This window comes from Pongo pygmaeus, chromosome 9, assembly GCF_028885625.2.
Source record: "Pongo pygmaeus isolate AG05252 chromosome 9, NHGRI_mPonPyg2-v2.0_pri, whole genome shotgun sequence".
Classification (NCBI taxonomy): Eukaryota; Metazoa; Chordata; class Mammalia; order Primates; family Hominidae; genus Pongo; species Pongo pygmaeus.
This window is the reverse complement of record NC_072382.2, coordinates 69393604-69415433: the sequence shown is the minus strand read 5'-3', so window position 1 is coordinate 69415433 and position 21830 is coordinate 69393604. Positions and strand designations below refer to the sequence as shown.

The 21830-nt window shown below is 37.0% G+C and overlaps 2 protein-coding genes across 2 annotated transcripts; one reads left to right on the top strand and one right to left on the bottom strand.

Annotated features, from left to right (window-relative positions):
- The first annotated feature begins 6830 nt into the window (after window positions 1-6830).
- LOC129007596 (olfactory receptor 10A4) lies at window positions 6831-7825 on the top strand. Its single transcript, XM_054438677.2, has one exon. The coding sequence runs from the start codon at window positions 6854-6856 to the stop codon at window positions 7799-7801; it is 948 nt and encodes a 315-aa protein (XP_054294652.2). The 5' UTR covers window positions 6831-6853; the 3' UTR covers window positions 7802-7825.
- Window positions 7826-19346: 11521 nt separating this feature from the next.
- Window positions 19347-20294, bottom strand: LOC129008649 (olfactory receptor 2D2). Its single transcript, XM_054441021.2, has one exon. It carries the CDS (start codon window positions 20292-20294, stop codon window positions 19347-19349), a length of 948 nt encoding a protein of 315 aa, XP_054296996.2.
- Between the last annotated feature and the right edge of the window lie 1536 nt (window positions 20295-21830).

Below are 21830 nucleotides of genomic sequence, written 5' to 3'. Positions count from 1 at the left end.
CTCCCCAATACTCATACCTGTCAGAAAGCGAATCTATGACTTCACCTTAGGAAAACAAAGCATTGGGGGAATCACTTCCCTACAGTAAACAGCAGGGAATGAAATAATCCTGAGACCCAGCCTGGAATCCTCTAGAGTGACTGACACAGATCCAGTTCAGAACTCCTCTAGAGTGACAAATGCTGCACAGCTCGGGGCTTCTTTAGAGGGACTGACCCAGCCACAGTCCAGGATTTGCCTGGAGTGACCGACACAACCTGGGACAAAGTTTCTTTGGAAATGTGACAAAGGCACAATCCAGAATTCACTAGCATTGTGGACTGAGACAAGCACAGCCCAGAGCATCTTTGGAATGACTGATGCCTCCGACACGGCCCAGGCCTTCTCTGGAATGACTTGCATAGACAAAGCCATAATTTAGGACTCCTCTGGAGTTACTCACTCAGAAATAGCCTAAGGCTGCTCTAGAGTGACTAATATAGACCAGGGCTTCTCTGAAATTTATACAGACAGATGTCACTGGCAGAAGGTGAGTAAGGGTAAGAGGATGGGGCACAGACTTGAAACCTCTTGTATAGAGGCTCACCATAAAAAATGTGTCTTTTTGGACACATTTCTCAAAGACAAGAAAAGAGAGCATGGGTCTCAAGTAAAGAACCTGGTTTACAGGACTTGACATGGAATCTAGGAAAGGATAGAACATAAATGGTAAGATATGTATCGTGCTTTCGAATGTTCAAAATGTTTGCACATATATTATCTCTCATTTTGCTCTCACAACCACCCTGTCAGGTAGATAGGACATTTATTATAATTACCATTTTACAATTGAGAAAAACATAATTCAGAAAAGGTCATGTCTGCAGCTCAGCATCTCATTTAAAAATAAATAAGTGAATAAATAAACAGCCAGAATTTTAACTCTGAACTTAAGGCTCCAAACTCCTTGCCATTGTAACTCTGTGGTCTCAGACCGTCATTTATGTGGTAGTTTCACAAAGTTCTTATGTTATCTGGTTCCTCCATATTGAAACAAAACACAGACTCTCTAAGATATTATCCCTGAAAGGAGACACTCTTGACAGAGAAGGGGCTGACCAGGCAACCTCAACTAAGTTTCCACGTAGCTTTTCTCTCCCCCTAGGGTTCTCTCCTATCTCTTTCTGATGGCTGCAGCCACAACCACACTTATCAAAGGTTCTGTGCTTTGCAAGACCAGTAGTAAAATAGTACCTGAATTATGCTGCATGATAACATCCTGACAGCCATAGCTACTTGTGTACAGTTATAGGAATTCTTCACATCTTCCCCACAACTTTCCCTCTACCATCCCTTCCCTGCTTAGTAGAGGAAAAACCTAAAAAACGAAAAACAGAGGAGAAAGTTGAAGGGTATGAAAGAGAAAGTGAGGGAAAGATAAATCCAGAGAGAAAATATGAAGGAGAAGGTTAAAGAATGAAGGAAAATATAGAATTACAAGTATGAGAAGGAGGCATTTGAAAAGTCCTAAATCAGGTTTTCACGTTGTATTTCTTGCAGCCCTTGGGTCCTGAAGATGCCTGAGGGGGACATTTCAGGGGACAAGAGAAAGTAAAACCCAAGCAGTAGAGCCCTGAGGCCCTGCCCCTGCCCTTGCTTTTCCTTATGGATGTAAGTATTGCAATTCCCTATAAAATTTGGTTTGTAAAAAAGGAGAGGACATCCCTGCTCTAAAAGTAAAAAATAAATAAACAAATAAAAAACCAAACCTACTATTAGGTATATGTGGGTTCTCTCAGCTTCATTTACTGAATATGCAGCAATACTCTGATAACGTCTGAATTTTCAGCCAGAGAACCTTTTTCTTCCCAGTCTTTAGTCACATGTAGGCCAGTGGCTAACTAGTATCTGGTTGTGTATCTTTAGGAGATTCTCAAACTATGCTGTGTGGCACTTTTTCTCTGGTTTCAACTATAATGGGCCTCGGCTACACTTCATTGGATTTTTTTCTATCTATCCAGCACGGTTTCAAGAAAAATTTAAGTTTGGAGGTTTTTTTTTTTTTTTGAAACTATAGTAATATTAGTGATAATAATTACGATAATAAGAATTCAATTTGTATAGTTTTATAATTCTACATTTATTTCCATCTCTCTTATAATTTAAAACAGAAAATAATTCAAAACATTGTTAAAAGGATTTTTTACAAAAACTTTTTAAAAAATAGCAATTATTTTAATCCATGATGGATTCACTAATGACTTCATGACAAAGAACGTCATTAACTTTTTAAGATAAATATTCGTATGGTAGGCCAATTCACTAATATCATGAAAATAAATGTTAATTCATAATTCAACAAATATTTATTGTTACTTAATATATACCAAGCAATGTAATGTGGACATAATGATGGATATGATTTTGTGTCTCCAAGGAGCACACAATTTGCAGGAGAGAACATATATGTAAAAATAATTAATATATAAAACCATTGTTATAATAAGGGTACTTTTAAATGTTATGATGAACACAACCAGAGAATAATTAATTATACCCAGTTGGGGAATGACAAGGAAGTTGACATTAGATCTCAGATTAAGGAATGAGGGCCAAAATGGTTTGCTGTGCTTCACTAAGATATTTGACTAATTCTTTCATGAGGTCTCTGTTGCCACATTAACAGATGACAGTACTTATAACTGTTAAAAACCCAACCAGTGTCTGAAATGATTTAAAGTCACTGAGAGAAAAAAATAGATAGCTTTGCCCAGAAAGTATAGATTAAAAAATTGGTGTCAATCAATTTTAGGATATGGTTTAATTGATGTGCCTCAGTGTCTTGACTCTCTCCCAGAAAACATTATGATTAAATATTTCAGGGGAGTGGATACCCAAAGCACACTGAGCGATGTAAAGCTATTATATTAGAGTAAAGCTTTTAAAATATTTTCTCAGAACATAGCAAAATATTTAAACAAAAGAAATATACATTGGAAGACAAAACCCAATAATATACCACCTATTAAAAAAACACCTATAAGAGTTCTGACTTTGTAGGCTCATTTAGAGATCCAACAGTGTCATCAAAGTTCTATAAAAATAATCAAACCTTAGGCTGCATTAAATACTGAGCACTTGGAGTGAAGCACTTTGTTAGGTGCAAAAAATACACAATGAACAAATAGATTTGTCCTCATGATGTTAACAATTAAGATAATATAAATAGATACACAGGTACACAATCATAAAAATACTCTAAGAGAGTTTTTCACAAAGTGTTATGAGACAGGACAAAAACATTCTTGATTCTGCCAAGGGAGGACAAGAAACTTCAAAAAGAAAGTGATGTTTTAGCCAATTCTTACAGGATGAGCAGAAAGTTATACTTTTTTAAACTCCTACAAATGAGTAAGAACATGTGATATTTACCTTTCTGTGCCTGGCTTATTTACTTAACATAATGGCCATCCCAACACAAAGAAATGATGCTTGAGGTGATGGATATCCCAATTACCCTGATGTGATCATTATACATTGTATACATGTATCAAAATATCACATGTACTCCCAAAATATGTACAACGATTACATGTCAATTAAAAATAAAGAGAGTATGGGTAAAGAATTTGAAGTAAAGCAAATGAGAATAATCCAAAACCTAAAAAAAAAGCTGTACATAGTTTCAGGGAAAGGATTCCAACAGAAGAGTGCCACATGTACAAACACAGGAGTGCTGAGAGACTATGATGTGTGTAAGGATCACAAAGCATTTTTGTGTGACTGAAAAATCAGCTGCACTGGGGATTTGAAACTGGAAAAATAAGCAGAGATCACAGGAAAAGACCTTGTTAAAGGATTTACTTTATCCCAGGGGCCATACGGAGTAATTGAAAGACATTAAACAGGTAAGTGACTTAACCAGAATTGCTGACAGATCACATACAAGCCAAGGATGGTTTGAAGAGAATGAACCAGAAGCAGGTTCCTACCGTACTCCAGGCCAGAGAAAATAAATCCAGAACCTACAGGCAGTGGTGGTAGAGCTGAAGAAGGTGACACTGAATTAGTGTTTAGGAGTAAAAATAATCAAATTTGGGGGACAAATTAAAGGATTATATCCCAGTTCCTGGCTTGTACTTTGGGGTGGCGCCATTTACTGAAAGGGGTATCTACAAAGAGGAGGTTTGAGCTGGAGGAAGCAGACAAGTAGGTTTATATCTCTCATCATTGTTTAAGTCCATGTAAATTGTATGATGTTATATTATATTCTTTTGTGCCTTTGTCTAAATTCCTTATGAATGGGGCTCACTGTACCTACTTTGTGTCTGTGTAGATGTTTCCCTGATTATTTACCACATTTTCTTCATTATCTATTAATTTATTCAATAACAATTTACTGGGCATCTATCTTTCTAGGCATTGGGGTAAAAAATTGAATAACACGATTTCTATTTCAAGGAGCATGTCATCTACTGTATGAGACAAATACATACAATAATGATTATTCTAAAATAAGAACTATGAAAGTGGCATTCCAGTTCTCCAATGTTAATAATATATTGAAATTTTCTGCCCATCTTAAGAAATTGTGTTGCTTTGTTCTTACTGCCACCCTGTACTGGATACTGGCTTGTCCTTAGCTGTGGGCTCAGATTTATTCCCATTCTGAAAAAGTGAGTGCAAGTGTCACTTGTTGGCCAAATCCCTGACTTGGACTCAGGCCACCCAGGATTCCAACACTTGCTGAAAAAACTACTCAACTTATCTATGTCTCAGATTCCTTGACTGTAAAATGGGTATAATACTATCTGTATCTTCAGGTGTTGTGAGAATCAAATAAGATAATACATGCAAAACACTTAGAACGGTGTGTGGTGCTTATTTGATGCTTCATAAATGTTCATTCTTACTATGAAAGTAGATGAGGTATCAAGGATGTTTTCATAAAAGAAGTGATTCCTTGGTTGAATTGTTTTAAATGAATATGAATCAACAAAAAAATTAAAATAGCATTTTCTCATTTTTTTCTCTTTACCGCCCTCTTTCCTTCACCAATCTAAATTCACTTCTTGCACTCGCTCAGAACTTTACTCAAGTATCATATTCTTAGTGAAGCTTTCCCTGACACTTTCCACCTCTAAATGTTTATCTCCTTCTCTACTACTTTATTCTTTTCCATTGCTCTTACATACTATGCTTTCTACTAACATAATTTATTTATTTATTTATTTTTGAGGTGGAATTTCGCTCTTGTTGCCCATGCTGGAGTGCAATGGCGTGATCTCGGCTCACCACAACTTCCGCCTCCCGTGTTCCAGCGATTATCCTGTCTCAGCCTCCTGAGTAGCTGGGATTACAGGCATGCACCACCATGCCGAGCTAATTTTGTATTTTTAGTAGAGACAGGGTTTCTCTATGTTGTTCAGGCTGGTCTTCAACTCTCGACCTCAGGTGATCAACCAGCCTCCACCTCCCAAAATGCTGTGATTACAGGCGTGACCCCCCGCGCCCAGCCTAACAGAATTTGTTTATAACCTGTCTTCCCTATGATGAGTTTTTATGAGGGCAGAGATTTTTGCTTGTTTTATTTACTAATGTATTATCTTCAGTATCTAAAACAGAGCATAGCATACAGAGTTATCTTCTGATAATCAATATTTACTGAATTATTTTATTTTAGAGATTGAATAGTAGGGGCTATAGTGAGTTTTGGCAATGAGCTGGATAAGAAGATTTAGAACCATAAAACCTAAAGTATAATAATAATAATAATAATAAAAGAAAAAAAATAATAACTTACGTAAAAACTTTCAAAAAAAAAAAAAGAAGAAGATAGGTCTAGCATTATATCAATAATTATAACGGTTAACATTCATGGAACATGTATAGTATAGCAGACAACATGCTAAGTGCTTCAGATTTTATTCCTCCATATGTTTATAGTCATCACAAAGAATTTCAGGGTCCCAATTTTGAAGCTTCGTTATTAATGCAATGATGAAATCTTTTGTTTCCTTTTCATGGGATTTCATATTATTAGTCACACCTGCATACTTAAGTAGTGTTTTATTAACATGTAAAATGTGAGCTTCAAGTTTCTTGAGAGTCAAGACACAAGTCAACCAAGAGAGCTGATGAAAAAGTTCATGCTTAACCCATCTAGATTCTGTCCATGGTTGTGATGCTATCTTGACACATACAATTACTTGGAAAATACTCATCCCTGGGATCAAGATAAGCCACACTGACTATGTTGTGTGTCTTCTTGTTTACACTGCAATTTTCAGAGTGTAGAAATTGAGATTCTTACAATATAGTGAAACCTTCCTGAGTATGGGCTTCTTGAGATTGGGACACATTCGGATCTCCTCCTCAGGAATCATTTAGTAACTGCTGAATCAGTTTCTTTGATTTTCTCCTTCCTACATTTTTGTTTTGCAAAAAATATACCTGCCTGACCTCACCACTTTTCATTATGTATCAAGACCTCTCTCTTCATAAATGCTTGGCCTGCCTTTCTTAGCACCATTATTGAAGAGAGATAAGGTAGGAGCATGAACGCAAAGCTGTGATTTTGGCCATTCTCTATGGAGAACAGAAAAATCAGGACATGTATAGATATATATGGTGTGTTAATTAAGTCTGGAAAAGTAGAATTCTTTCCCCAAAAATTGTGAATCTAATGGTCAAATTTGTTTTATTATATTTTGGAGAGTATAGATGTTTGATCCTCAACAACTCTAACAAGGAAAGTAAAGAATGAGGCCACAGGAGGTAACCTTTATAGGAATATAATAAAGGTATAAATGACATATGAGATTTCTTCTGCCTTCCTAGATTTTGAATGCCCAGTGAAGTCCTGGGCAGAAGAATGATGTGGGAAAACTGGACAATTGTCAGTGAATTTGTTCTTGTGAGCTTCTCAGCCCTGTTCACTGAGCTTCGGGCTCTACTGTTTCTCCTTTTCTTGACCATTTACCTGGTTACTTTAATGGGCAACGTCCTCATCATCCTGGTCACTGTAGCTGACTCTACACTACAAAGTCCTATGTACTTCTTCCTCAGAAACTCGTCCTTCCTGGAGATAGGTTTCAACTTGGTCATTGTGCCCAAGATGCTGGGGACCCTGATCATTCAAGACACAACCATCTCCTTCCTTGGATGTGCCACTCAGATGTATTTCTTCTTCTTTTTTGGGGCTTCTGAGTGCTGCCTCCTGGCCACCATGGCATATGACCGCTACGTGGCCATCTGTGACCCCTTGCACTACCCAGTCATCATGGGCCACAGATCCTATGCCCAGCTGGCAGCTGCCTCTTGGTTCTCAGGGTTTCCAGTGGCCACTGTGCAAACCACATGGATTTTCAGTTTCCCTTTCTGTGGCCCCAACAGGGTGAACCACTTCTTCTGTGACAGCCCTCCTGTTATTGCACTGGTCTGTGCTGACACCTCTCTGTTTGAACTGGAGGCTCTGACAGCCACTGTCCTATTCATTCTCTTTCCTTTCTTGCTGATCCTGGGATCCTATGTCCGCATCCTCTCCACTGTCTTCAGGATGCCGTCAGCTGAGGGGAAACATAAGGCCTTCTCCACCTGTTCCTCCCACCTCTTGGTTGTCTCTCTCTTCTACAGCACTGCCATCCTCACGTATTTCCGACCCCAATCTAGTGCCTCTCCTGAGAGCAAGAAGCTGCTGTCACTCTCTTACACAGTGGTGACTCCCATGTTGAACCCCATCATCTACAGCTTAAGGAATAATGAAGTGAAGGCTGCACTGAAGCGGGTTATCCACAGGACCCTGGGCTCTCAGAAACTATGATTGACTTAGATGGAAACTGAAGGGGTAAAATGTAAGTACACACACAAAAAATAGAAAAATGAATTCTTCAAGTGGGTTTTGTGTTTCTACTCTTTCCAGGTGATACAGTATGCCTACTGAAACTTTTTACTTTCTACTAAGACCTATTTCTGAAAGAAAGAACATGAGTAATGTGCTACCTGACTTCAAACTATACTACAAGGCTACAGTAAGCACAACAGCATGGTACTGGTACAAAAACAGAGGTATAGACCAATGGAACAGAACAGAGCCCTCAGAAATAATACCACACATCTACAACCATCTGATCTTTCACAAACCTGACCAAAACAAGAAATGGGGAAAGGCTTCCCTATTTAATAAATGGTGCTGGGAAATCTGGCTAGCCATATGTAGAAAGCTGAAACTGGATCCCTTCCTTACACCTTATACAAAAATTAATTCAAGATGGATTAAAGACTTAAATGTTACACCTAAAACCATAAAAACCCTAGAAGAAAAGCTAGGCAATACCATTCAGGACATAGGCATGGGCAAGGACTTCATGTCTGAAACACCAAAAGCAATGGCAACAAAAGCCAAAATTGACAAATGGAATCTAATTAAACTAAAGACCTTCTGCACAGCAAAAGAAACTACCATCAAAGTGAACAGGTAACCTACAGAATGGGAGAAAATTTTTGCAATCTACTCATCTGACAAAGGGCTAATATCCAGAATCTACAAAGAACTCAAACAAATTTACAAGAAAAAAACAAACAACCCCATCAACAAGTAGGTGAAGGATATGAACAGACACTTCTCAAAAGAAGACATTTATGCAGCCAAAAAACACATGAAAAAATGCTCATCATCACTGGCCATCAGAGAAATGCAAATCAAAACCACAACGAGATACCATCTCACACCAGTTAGAATGGCGATCATTAAAAAGTCAGGAAACAACAGGTGCTGGAGAGGATGTGGAGAAACAGGAACACTTTTACACCGTTGGTGGGACTGTAAACTAGTTCAACCATTGTGGAAGTCACTCTGGCGATTCCTCATGGATCTAGAACTAGAAATACCATTTGACCCAGCCATCCCATTACTGGGTATATACCCAAAGGACTATAAATCATGCTGCTATAAAGACACATGCACACCTATGTTTATTGCAGCACTATTCACAATAGCAAAGACTTGGAACCAACCCAGATGTCCAACAATGATAGACTGGATTAAGAAAATGTGGCACATATACACCATGGAATACTATGCAGCCATAAAAAATGATGAGTTCATGTCCTTTGTAGGGACACGGATGAAGCTGGAAACCATCATTCTCAGCAAACTATCACAAGGGCAAGAAACCAAACACCACATGTTCTCACTCATAGGTGGGGATTGAGCAATGAGACTTTCATACCAGAAAGTCCAATAAAAAGTCCTAACCTAACCAGTATGTTGTCAGTTACTTTCTGCCACAATACTACATTACACATAATCTTCAATAAATTCTACAAGGACTATATGATTCCTTTTCTGGATCATAATTTAGAAATACTATTTACAAACAAGAGTTAAGTTTACTTCTTCCTAAAACTTTTTATTGCCTATTTAAAAATTTTATTACTATTCTGTTCATTTAAAATATTGTGATATATTCATAAATTGAGCATCCTTCAAGATGTATTTCAGATATTACCTCTTTCATGGCATGGGTTCAATTGCTTCCAACCTGACAGTATTTTCTTCTCTGAGAAAACACATGCACACAAACATATGATCTATTTTTATTCTGTCTTACTTCTTTGCTCCTTGATTATACTGTTTTCTTGTAAGGACAGGGTTTATAACATACTTATATCTCCTACATGGCCTAGCACAGTGACTTGAGCATGGGAAAAATGAAATTAATATACATTTGATTTCCCATGAAATAAATTGGAAGTGCTAAATAAGTCCAAACATTCAACTATCCAGGATCCCTCACAGATATCTATATATAATCCCTGCAGAGAAGTGTTGACTTATCAATATTTTAAGTTTCCAATATTTAAAACAATTCTATATTTATGATTAAATGTGGGAATTAAAAATGATAAAAACTTTATATCTGTCCACCTGAAGGGTGTCTGTATTATCCAAGAAAATGTGTAAAATACATAACTTTTCCATCTACTCCCTGCCTGCAGTTAATCATTTCTATGTAAATTACATAATATGGTTGGATTAGAAAATATAACAAAAAACATACATTTCTATAGTTTATAAGTTACATTTATAAAATTCTACTTTTATCTTTAAAATAGCCCTTTGAATTAACTATTGTTATTATTATTCTCATGTTAGAGATCATCTAAAAGATTTTATCTGGTTTCACGCCTTTATATACAATGTATACAGTACTGATACCCAAAATTATATCTTCAAATGTGATATCTCCACTGAGCGCAAATCCAATATCCAATTGTGTTCTTCATCCCTCTGCATTTATGTCAAGTAGGCAGCTCAAACTTAATTCATCCAAAACACTTCCATAAAACTTGCTTTTTTATTCCCCTCTTCTACTCACCAGCAAATATTATCACCATTTATTCAGTGACTCAAGCCAAAACCTTAAGAGCCATTCTTATTTACTCACTACCTTTTATCCCTCATATTCAACCTATCAGCAAACCTGACAAATGGTTTCCAAAATATATGCTATATCCAATTTTCTTTGATCTATGCTGCTATTATCCTAGACCAAGACACAATCGTTCTTTACCTTGACTACTGCAGTACTTCCTAACATATCTTCCTATTTCTATCTTGCTTCCCTATAATCCACTATCCATGGAGGATCCTGAGTAGTCTTTTCAATAAGTAAATAAGATTATGTCATTCCCTTGCTTGAAAACTTTTCACAGCTTCCCATCACTATTAAAGTAAAATGTAAAACCTTTACTAATTCTACATTCCCAACTTGTGCTAGTCTCTATCCACCTTTCCAGCCTCACTTAAAATCCCCTAACCCTATCAAAAAGTGGGCAAAGGATATGAACAGACACTTCTCAAAAGAAGACATTTATGCAGCCAAAAAACACATGAAAAAATGCTCATCACCACTGGCCATCAGAGAAATGCAAACCAAAACCACAATGAGATACCATCTCACACCAGTTAGAATGGCGATCATTAAAAAGTCAGGAAACAACAGGTGCTGGAGAGGATGTGGAGAAATAGGAACACTCGTCCACTGTTGGTGGGACTGTAAACTAGTTCAACCATTGTGGAAGTCAGTGTGGTCATTCCTCAGGGATCTAGAACTAGAAATACCATTTGATCCAGCCATCCCATTACTGGGTATATACCCAAAGGACTATAAATCATGCTGCTGTAAAGACACATGTACACGTATGTTTATTGTGGCACTATTCACAATAGCAAAGACTTGGAACCAACCCAAATGTCCAACAATGATAGACTGGATTAAGAAAATGTGGCACATATACACCATGGAATACTATGCAGCCATAAAAAAGGATGAGTTCATGTCCTTTGTAGGGACACGGATGAAGCTGGAAATCATCATTCTCAGTAAACTATCACAAGGACAAAAAACCAAACACCGCATGTTCTCACTCATAGATGGGAATTGAACAATGAGAACACATGGACACAGGAAGGGGAACATCACACTCCGGGGACTGTTGTGGGGTGGGGGGAGGGGGGAGGGATGGCATTAGGAGATATACCTAATGCTAAATGACGAGTTAATGGGTGCAGTACACGAATATGGCACATGTATACATATGTAACAAACCTGCACGTTGTGTACATGTACCCTAAAACTTAAAGTATAATAATAACAATTTAAAAAAATCCCCTGGCCTCTCAATTACATTGATATAGTACAATGATTTTGAACTGTGGATCAGAATCACCTGGAGAACTTTAAAGACACACTTAATGTCAGCACTTCTCTTTTGGCCACAAAGAAGTAGCTTGCATTTAAGTAACTCTCCCCAAAACAACTACACAACTATAAAAGATTGACAAAACACACAAAACAAGTGCTTAGAGATACAGGAGAGCAGCAAATACAGGACTTGAAGAGAAAAGGTAAGAGGAGGGAAGAACAATAAGGTAAGTGCCACATTCACCTAAGTGTTTTCCCCAAGGGCGTCTGTCAATTCTCTAAGAGGAAAAGAGAGTGTTAGCATAAAGTAGCAGTCACTTAAATAAGAGGGCAGAAATTAGAATTCGGGGTTGCCAAACATATTAACATTGAGAATCAAATCACAAAGATGAGGGTACCACAGATAAACAAGTCCAAAAATTTGCATGCAATATACTTATAAGTTGTTTGTCACTCCTAAATAGTGTATGCACAAGAAAAGACTCAAGGAAACTCAAAAGAAAGCAGTATATGAAAGGCTAAAAAAAAAAAAATATATATATATATGTATGTATGAGCTGAGCATTTACTAACTGATTGGTGCTGGGAGATAGAGGGTAGCGTTTAAGTCTTGTGAGGTAGATCACTCTGTGCTTTCAGCTGAGATCCCACAAAGGTAATAATTTAGGAACAAATGCAAAACTAGATAGAAAAAGCCTAAAAAAGCCTAAAACCAACCATCAATAGGATTGAATTGATCTGCTTATGTTTTTACCCTGTCAAAAGAAAACTGCATCCTCTTAGAAAGAAAAAAATCACCCAGAACCTCTACAAGGGGACTATTTAATGAAAAAATTATAAAACATGCTAATGAAAAAGGGTCCATAATGACTGAAAACCGAGAAAAAAAATGGGCAATTTATCTATAAATGTTTGTGACATCTGTGACATTTGTTTGCCAATCTTTTATGGACAATTTATTTGTCTACGTTTAGATATATTGCCATTATTCATAAAACATTTAGAGGTGATTTAGATATTAGAGTTCTAGGTTCAAAATAACTGTTATTAATATTTTTAAGAAAAGAGAAAAATATTTTTTCATGAGACAACTACAATTCATGAAAAGAAAAACAGACATAAAACTAAAAAAGAAACTGAACTGAAAATGCACTAGGTAGGCTCAATAGCAAAGTACACAAACCAGAAAAGATAATTTATTAACTGTAGTCTTGTTCAGTAGAAAGTATGGAGACAGAAGCACAGAACAAAAAGGAGGGAAAATAAAGAAATGAGCATAAAAGTTCAACTAAGAAAAAAGGTCTAAATCATGGATAGTCAGATTTCCAAGAGAAAACAATAAAGTAAAAGAGATGCAATATCAGAAAAAAATACTAGCTCAGTGAACACCAATCGGATAGCTAAAACAAACAAATAAACAATCACATCAAAATGCTGAGAAAGATACAGAGAATATGTAAAAAGCATCTATACAATCACAAAATCAGTAGAAGATGGAAGACAGTGGGATAATACTTTTAAACTGCTGAAAGAAAATACTGGCTGTAAAAATTTTTGTATTGAACAAAACTGTCATTCAAAACTACTCTCAAGGACTTCCACTTTTAGCCAAAACTAAATAACAGGAATTGGATTTACCCCTCACCTAAAACAATAAAATAAGAAGCACATAAAATACATGAAACAATGATCCTTCAAGACACAGGCATCAAGCAACAAAGGAAAGCAGTTGCTGAGAGACTGGAAACAAATGAGGTAAACCTTATGAATGTATAACAGAGAAGAGAGATCTGCAGAGAAAGAGAACCCCAAAGATCTAAAAGGGTTCCACTTTGCCTATTCAATAGAGTCAAGCATATACATCTGAAGAAACTGTCCAAGGCTGGGGAAATAGCCATCAGAAAGAATCAAAGGAAGCATCAGACGTGCTTGGCATGAACATAGCGTCTGTTGTGGTTCCTGTTCCCAACATTCAGGCTGGAAAAACTTGTAATTCATGGAATAGTGGGTAGAGGATACAGGAAGGTCTAGTTTCAGTAATGGGGAATACTTGTCCCTATACTGAGCACTGCTTCAGACCCACCTAACGATTCATACAACAAAATACAAAAGGACAAAATTATCTCTAAGTGAATTAACTGAATTCTAAAACAGCGCTCAAGAAGATTTATAGGAATACAAAAAATACCCAGTATCCACCAGAGTACAATTCACCAAGTCTGGCATTCAATCAAATATTATGAGTTATGTAAAGAGGCAAGGAAATAACAACTTATATAATGAGGAGAAAAATCAGTATAAATCAACCCAGAACTGACTCAAATGTTACAATTAACAGAGAAAAATATTAAAAGTTATAATGTTATTGCATATGTTTAAAAAGTTAAGTAGAGACATGAAAGCTATAAATAAAAGACAAATTAAACTCCTAGAGATGAAAACTAAAATATCTGAGATAAAAAATATGCTGAATGGGATTCACAGCAGGTTAAATATTACAGATGAAAGATTAGTGAGTTTGATTAATAGCCATAGAAATTATGCAAAATAAAACAGAAAAATGAATACAAAATATGAGAAGGAAATCAGTGAGCTATGGGACAGCTTCACACTGTGTAACATGAAGGTAGTTGTCGTCACCAAGGCAGAGGAGAGGACAGAAAAAAAAATTGAATAATGAGGCTGAAAATTTTCCAAACTTAATTAAAACTATAAACCACAGATCAAGAAACTCAGTAAATTCTAAGCACGAAAAAATGAAGACACATAACTAAAGGCACGTAATTGTCAAATTGCTCAAAAACCAATGATAAAGAGAAAATATCAAAAGTGGCCAGTGGGAGGAAGGCGAGGCATTCTACGTATAGAGGTATAAAGATAACATCAAATTTCTCATCAAAAACAATACAGGTAAATGAAAATGAAGCAAGACTTTTATGGTATTCAAAAGAATAACAATTTTTCAACCTGAAATTCTACACTTGGAAAAATATCTTTCAGAAAGAAAGGCAAATAAAGATGTCTTCAGGCATACAAGATCTCAAAGATTTATCACCAGCAGAACCCACACCACGAGAAATACTAAAGAATGTCCTGTTGGCAGAAAGAAAAATGATACACAGGCCAGGTGCAGTGGCTCACGCCTGTAAATCCCAGAACTTTGGGAGGTTAAGGCGGGCGGATCATTTGAGGTCAGGAGTTCAAGACCAGCCTGTCCAACATGGTGAAACCCCATCTCTACTAAAAATACAAAAATTAGCTGGGCATGGTGGCGTACGCTTGTAATCCCAGCTACTCCGGAGGCTGAGGCAGAAGACTTGCTTGAACCTGGAAGGCAGAGGTTGCAGTGAGACAAGATCGCACCATTGCACTCCAGCCTGGGCAACAGAGGGAGATTCTCTCTCTCAAAAAAAAAAAAAAAAAAAAAAAACCATAGGAAAATCTGGTATTTAAAGAAATGGAGACCATAAAAATAGTAGTAATATAAGTAAATATATTTTAAAATTTACTTAGTATCCAAATTTTTTTTTACCAGAAACAACATTATTTAATGTTAAAAGAGTCAATTTACCAGGAAGATATGACAATTATAAGAAATAAATAGAAAACAACACAACAATAGTAGGAGATTTCAATATCCCACTACATCTATACACACACACACACACACACACACACACACACACACATATATACATTAAGTTCTGGGATACATGTACAGAACATGCAGGTTTGTTACATAGGTATACACGTGCCATGGTGGTTTACTGCGGCCATCAACCAGTCATCTACATTAGATATTTCTCCTAATGCTATCCTTCCCCTAGCCCCCCATCCCCCGACAGGCCCCGGTGGGTGATGTTCCCCTCCCTGTGTCCATGTGTTCTCATTGTTCAACTCCCGCTTATAAGTGAGAACAGGCGGTGTTTGGTTTTCTGTTCCTGTGATAGTTTGCTGGGAATGATGGTTTCCAGCTTCACCCATGTCCCTGCAAAGGACATGAACTCATCCTTTTTTATGGCTGCATAGTATTCTATGGTGTGTATATGCCACATTTTCTTAATCCAATCTATCACTGATGGGCATTTGGGTTGGTTCCAAGTCTTTGCTATTGTGAACAGTGCTGCAATAAACGTACGTGGGCATGTGTCTTTATAGTAGAATGATTTATGATCCTTTGAGTATATAACTAGTAATGGTATTTCTGGGTCAAATGGTATTTCTGGTTCTAGATCCTTGAGGAATTGCCACACTGTCTTCCACAATGGTTGAACACAATGGTTGAATGAGTGAATTTACACTCCCACCAACAGCGTAAAAGCATTCCTATTTCTCCACAGTCTCGACAGCATCTGTTGTTTTCCGACTTTTTAATAATCACCATCATAACTGGTGTGACATGGTATCTCATTATGGTTTTGATTTGCATTTCTCTAACGACTAGTGATGATGAGCTTTTTTTTTTTCATATGTTTGTTGGCCACATCAATGTCTTCTCTTGAGAAGTGTCTGTTCATATCCTTCACCCACTTTTTGATGGGGTTGTTTGCTTTTTCTTGAAAATTTGTTTAAGGTCCTTGTAGATTCTGGATATTAGACCTTTGTCAGATGGATAGATTGCAAAAATTTTCTCCCATTCTATAGGTTGCCGAACAGACACTTTTCAAAAGAAGACACACAAGTGGCAAATAAGCATATGAAAAAATGCTCAACATCACTAATCATTAGAGAAGTGCAAATCAAAATCGCAATGAGGTACCATCTCACACCAGTCAAAATGGCTGCTATTAAAAAGTCAAAACAACAACAACAACAAAACAGATGCTGGCAAAGTTGTAGAGAAAAGGGAACACTTTTCTGGTGGGAATGTAAATTAGTTCAGCCACTGTGGAAAGCAGTTTGGTGATTTCTTGAATAACTTAAAACAGAACTACCATTCGACCCAACAATGCCATTACTGGGTATATACCCAGAGGAATATAAATCACTCTACCATAAAGATACGTGCGTGGTTATGTTCATTGCAGCACTATTCACACAGCAAAGGCATGGAATCAACCTAAATGCCCATCAATAGCACGAAATGTGGTACATATACACCATGGAATACTATACAAGATCATGTCTTTTGCAGCAACATAGATGGAGCTAGAGGCTATTATCCTATCTTAACACAAGAACAGAAAACCAAATGCTGTGTGTTCTCATTTATAAGTTGGAGCTAAATATTGAGTACACATGGATACAAATAATAGAACAACAGATATTGTGGCCTACTGGAGGGTTGAGGGTAAGAGAAGGGTGAATATAAAAAAAACTGCCTATCAGGTACTATGCTTATTACCTGGGTGATGAAATAATCTGTACACCAAACCCTCGTGACACGCAATTGACCTATGTAATAAACCTGCACATGTACCCGTGAAACTAAAAGTTAAAAAAAAACACAGAATCATCAATAACTCAAATATTACAGGTAAGAAGTTTTAGGTTGCCACACCTGTTAAAAAACTCCAGTGAGCTGAGCTTAAGGCAGAAAATAAATCCATGAAAGGGTAGTGAAAGAACAAGCTATAATTATCAATTTATGTCTGGGGCAGGATTAGGAGCTACAATAGCTGTGTTTTCTGCTAATTATTTGCTTTTTTTGCTCTTCCTCTTTCAACTTATATAAATAATCATGACAGGAGCTATTCTTTTATGTATCAAGTAGAAGTGTGAGCTACTTGATATCATGCTGCTACGATATAGTTCTTAGTGGAACTTTATGTGTTCCCTGTATTAGGAATATGAATTAATCACTGAAAGAAGAAGTGGATGCTGAGGGCAAAAGGTGTGTACTTCACCAGCTGACCTTTCCAGATCTACCTTCTATCCTTTTTCAGCTTGCTATGTGCTTCAGAATGTTTGACGTCTTTTATGGATTATACCAAAAGGCTCCTTGTTCCCTGGCTTCTAATTGGAATACAATAGCAGGGGATCAGAAGGTGGGTGGAAAATGGGCTTGAGAACTATTTCTTCCCATGGCTCCCTTGCCTTCATATAGCCTAAGTCCACAGTCACTGCCTTGTGCCCTTAGCATATTTCTACCCTCTCCAGGTTCTAGTTCCCTCCTCTTGGTCATTCAGGCTTAGCATCAGTTACAGCTTCTCACTCTTGCTATATGTCACTATTCTTGGAATATGTCACTATTTCTTGCTGGTTTCCACAACTCCTATACTCATCTTTATGAAGATGTATCCTGATAAATATGATCCTTATGTTTCTAAAAGAGTGTGAGAAGGAGAGCAGAGCTCATATATTCTGCTTCATTGTACCCATGCTCTTCATTACCCACGTTAAGCACACATACAGGTGCACATGCCAACACACATGTAGCACCTAGCTCATAGTAAGTGATTCAGTAATGTCTGTTTATTTATTGATCACTTGATGATGCAGAGAGATTCAGAAGTACCAAAAGAAAAAGGACTTGGAGTAAGATCTGAAATAGACAGGTGATAATACACAGCATTATTAAAAAGGTAGATTTTACAAGGCTTATAAAATGTGTGTGTTTCTCAGGGGATTTCTCAGGGGATTTCTCAGGGGTCCTTAGGTGTCAAAGGACCAAACAGAAGGAAGCATATCCTCCTTTGATTCCTCCATGAATTATTGTCCTTCTTCTATGAAAGAAATGCAGGATGAAGAATAGAGGGTGTGTCTATGGATAAGGCCCAAGAATAAGAATCTTACCATATTTTTTATTAATTTTAAATTTACAATTGACATAATTATACATAGTTTGGGAATACAGTGTGATGTTTCAATGCATGGAAACATTGTATAATAATCAAATCAGGGTAATTACCATATCCATCACTGTAAGTCTTACCATATTTTAGATTCACAAAGAAGAGGGCTACCCAGCAAGTCTTCTTTAATAATATAATTTTATTTTATCCAATATATCAAAATATTATTTTATAGTCATGTCATCCATATAAAATTACTAATGACATGGCTTATATTCTATTCTCATATGGATGTGAAAATTTGAAATCTAATGTGCATTTTTTTCTTCAACTTTTATTTTAAAATCGAGGGTATACACGCAGGTTTGTTACAGAGGTATATCACGTGATGCTGAGATTTGGAGTACAAATGAATCCATCACCCAGGTAGTGAGTAGGTAATAGGTAGTTTTTTTTAACCCTTCCCCCTCCCTCCCATAATCTAGTAGTCCCCAACGTCTATTGTTCCCACCTTTGTCTTCATATGTACCCAACGTTTGGTTCCTACTTATGAGTGAGAACATGAAGTATTTGGTTTTCTGTTTTTGTACTAGTTCACTTAGGATAATGGTTTCGAGCCGCATCTATGTTTCTGCAAATGACATGATTTCATTCTATTTTATGGCTGCATAGTATTCCATGGTGTATATGTACTTTTGTTTTCAGAGCAGGAGTGAAAGTTTATTAAAAAGCTTTAGAACAGTAAGGAAGGAAAAGGAAAGGAGAAAAAAGAAGGAAAGTACAACTTGGAAGGGGGCCAAGCAGGTGACTTGAGAAACCAAGTGTGCCAATGTACATTTTAAAAAATCCAATCCACCTGGGTTGATTCCATGTCTTCCCAGCAAGTCTTTGAAGTGGGAAGCCAAAAGATTCTCTGAGCTCACTGTCAGTGTGAGATTCCAAGCCTGCATGGGAAACTCCTTGTGGCTACTTTCCTCAGAGCTCCCTTCACATCCTTGTTTCTCAGGCTATAGATGAGGGGATTAAGCACAGGAGTCACCATTGCATAGAAAACAGACACCAATTTTTCCTGCTGTTTGGAAGACTTGGGTGTCATGTAAGTGATAATTGCTGATCCATAAAAAAGTATGACCACCATGAGGTGGGAGCCACAGGTAGAAAATGCCTTGAGACTCCCCACAGTTGACTTCATCTTGACCACAGTTACTATGATACGGCCATAGAATACCAGAATCAGAAAAACAGGTATGAGGAGAATCACAATCCCCATAAGAAAAATGGCCATCTCTGATGCGTGGGTGTCTGTGGATGCCAAGATCAATAGTGCAGGGGCCTCACAAAAGAAATGAGCTATGCTGTTACTGCCTCGATAGAGTAGCCTCAGTGTGAAGGTGGTGTCTACCACAGACACCAGAATGCCACTGGTCCATGATCCTGTTGCCAGCCGGACACACACTTTCCAGGTCATGATGCTCGGGTAATGCAGAGGATTGCAGATTGCAACATAGCGATCATAGGACATCACTGCAAGAAGGACGCACTGTGTACACCCAAAAATGAGGAAAAAGAGAAGTTGAGCTGCGCAACGTGTGAATGAAATGACCTTCTTCCTGGAAAGCAGATGGACTAGCGCCTGAGGAACTATGTTGGTAGAGAAACAGAGGTCAGCCAGAGACAAGTTGCAGAGAAAAAAATACATGGGTGTGTGAAGTTGGGAGTCAACATGAACAAGGGACATTAGAAGCAGATTTCCAAGCACAGTGACCAGGTAGACGCCCGAGAATAAGATAAATAGCAGCTTCTGGGTGTGTGGCCCATCAGAGAGTCCCAGAAGGAGGAATTCTGTCACTTGTGTCTGATTTATCTGTCTCATAGTTTGTTGTCCTTTTCAGTAAGAAGTCACTATGTACTAACCATAGACATGCATACCTATAAAATTATATAATTGAGAAGTGCAGGCTTAGGAACTGCCCCAACTGCTACTGAAAATTTCAAGAACCCCCTTCATAAGATGATCATGTTTCTTTCCTTGGAACATTTTCAGTGTTGTAAAACAAACATTAAAAGATGTTGCATTCATTGTTGGTGTCATCTGGCAAGAATAGAGTAGATTTTTAAAATTATTTTTTCTCCGAATACCACACTTTTAATAATACAATATTAAATACAGACTGAATTCATCTATAAAGTCCTGCCATTTAATTTCTGTTTGTTCTTAACTAAAACCCCTGAGTCTTAAGTGCTCTTGTCACATCTCCTCTTCCCTGCTTATGATTATGTAGCTTTCTGTTGTATTTTCCCGAAAGGACAGACACGAAGGTATAAGAAATCAGAAAGAGCCAAAGTACTGGTATGTTTTATTTAAGAAACTAACCTGTCTTATAGGAGCTGGGAAACCAAAGGGTAACTCAGGATACCCTTGGGAATCCTATCTGAAGCCTCAGCTTGAGTTCTGTTCAGTCTCAACTGTGAATGAACTTCCAACATAACAGACACACCTTCAAAACAGAATTTTCATTTTAAGCCACCAGCGTGGCTAGTTTCTTACTCAGCCCAAATAGCACTACTCCCCAGCTCTCTCTGCTAAAAATTATATATGCATTATCTGTCCACTCCCCCTACAAAAGTAAAAGTTCCTTTGAAAATAGTTTCCATGTCTTTTTCACCTCTGTGTCCTTTGTAAGACATAGCAAAGAACTTCACTTCATAAATGACCATTAATTCATTAAACAAATAATAATTTGATCACATAGTTAAGCAGAGTTGTTTAGAAGGTTTGCCAATATCCCTAGAGAGATTTAAAATAATTTGGAAATAATAATCCAATTTTGTGGAGCTGTTCCAAAAAGAAGGGAAATAAATTTACTTTAAAGTGTAAAGTTTAAGATCCTGTACATGGGTTGGGCTATCAATCCTTTAACTGTCTGGTGAAAGTATCTCAGAATAATGTTTTAAATACATCAAATAAAATGTATAGGATTACCAAGGAAACCAGTTATATCAAAATACAGTTATCGAAATAATTTTAGAAAACAGATTTGTAAACAGCAATATATGTGCTTCTTTATTAATACACTAAAATTTTGAAATGTAGTGGTGGGTCTAATAACCATCTTCATTTCAAAATAGTGATGAGCTTAAATGTTTGGAAATCCCTTTAACAACTGCAATACAATATAAAAATTCTTATAATTACTACTGCTGACAAAGTCATAAATACTTCTAATATTGGTGTGGGTTGGTTACTTGCATCCAAATTGGAAGGAAACATAAACTTTCAGTTAGGGGAAAATAAAAATAAAGAAGTAACATTTTACTCCAAGTTGCAGAACTCACTTGGGTTACAGGACTCCCCAGGAGATTTCTTTAAAAAAAAAAAAAGACATAATTACACCCTACATAATCTAGT

What these genes read in the sequence shown, in the direction of transcription:
- LOC129007596 (XM_054438677.2), top strand. Translation starts at nt 6,854, where the DNA reads ATGATGTGGGAAAACTGGACAATTGTCAGTGAATTTGTTCTTGTGAGC.
- LOC129008649 (XM_054441021.2), bottom strand. Translation starts at nt 20,294, where the DNA reads ATGAGACAGATAAATCAGACACAAGTGACAGAATTCCTCCTTCTGGGA.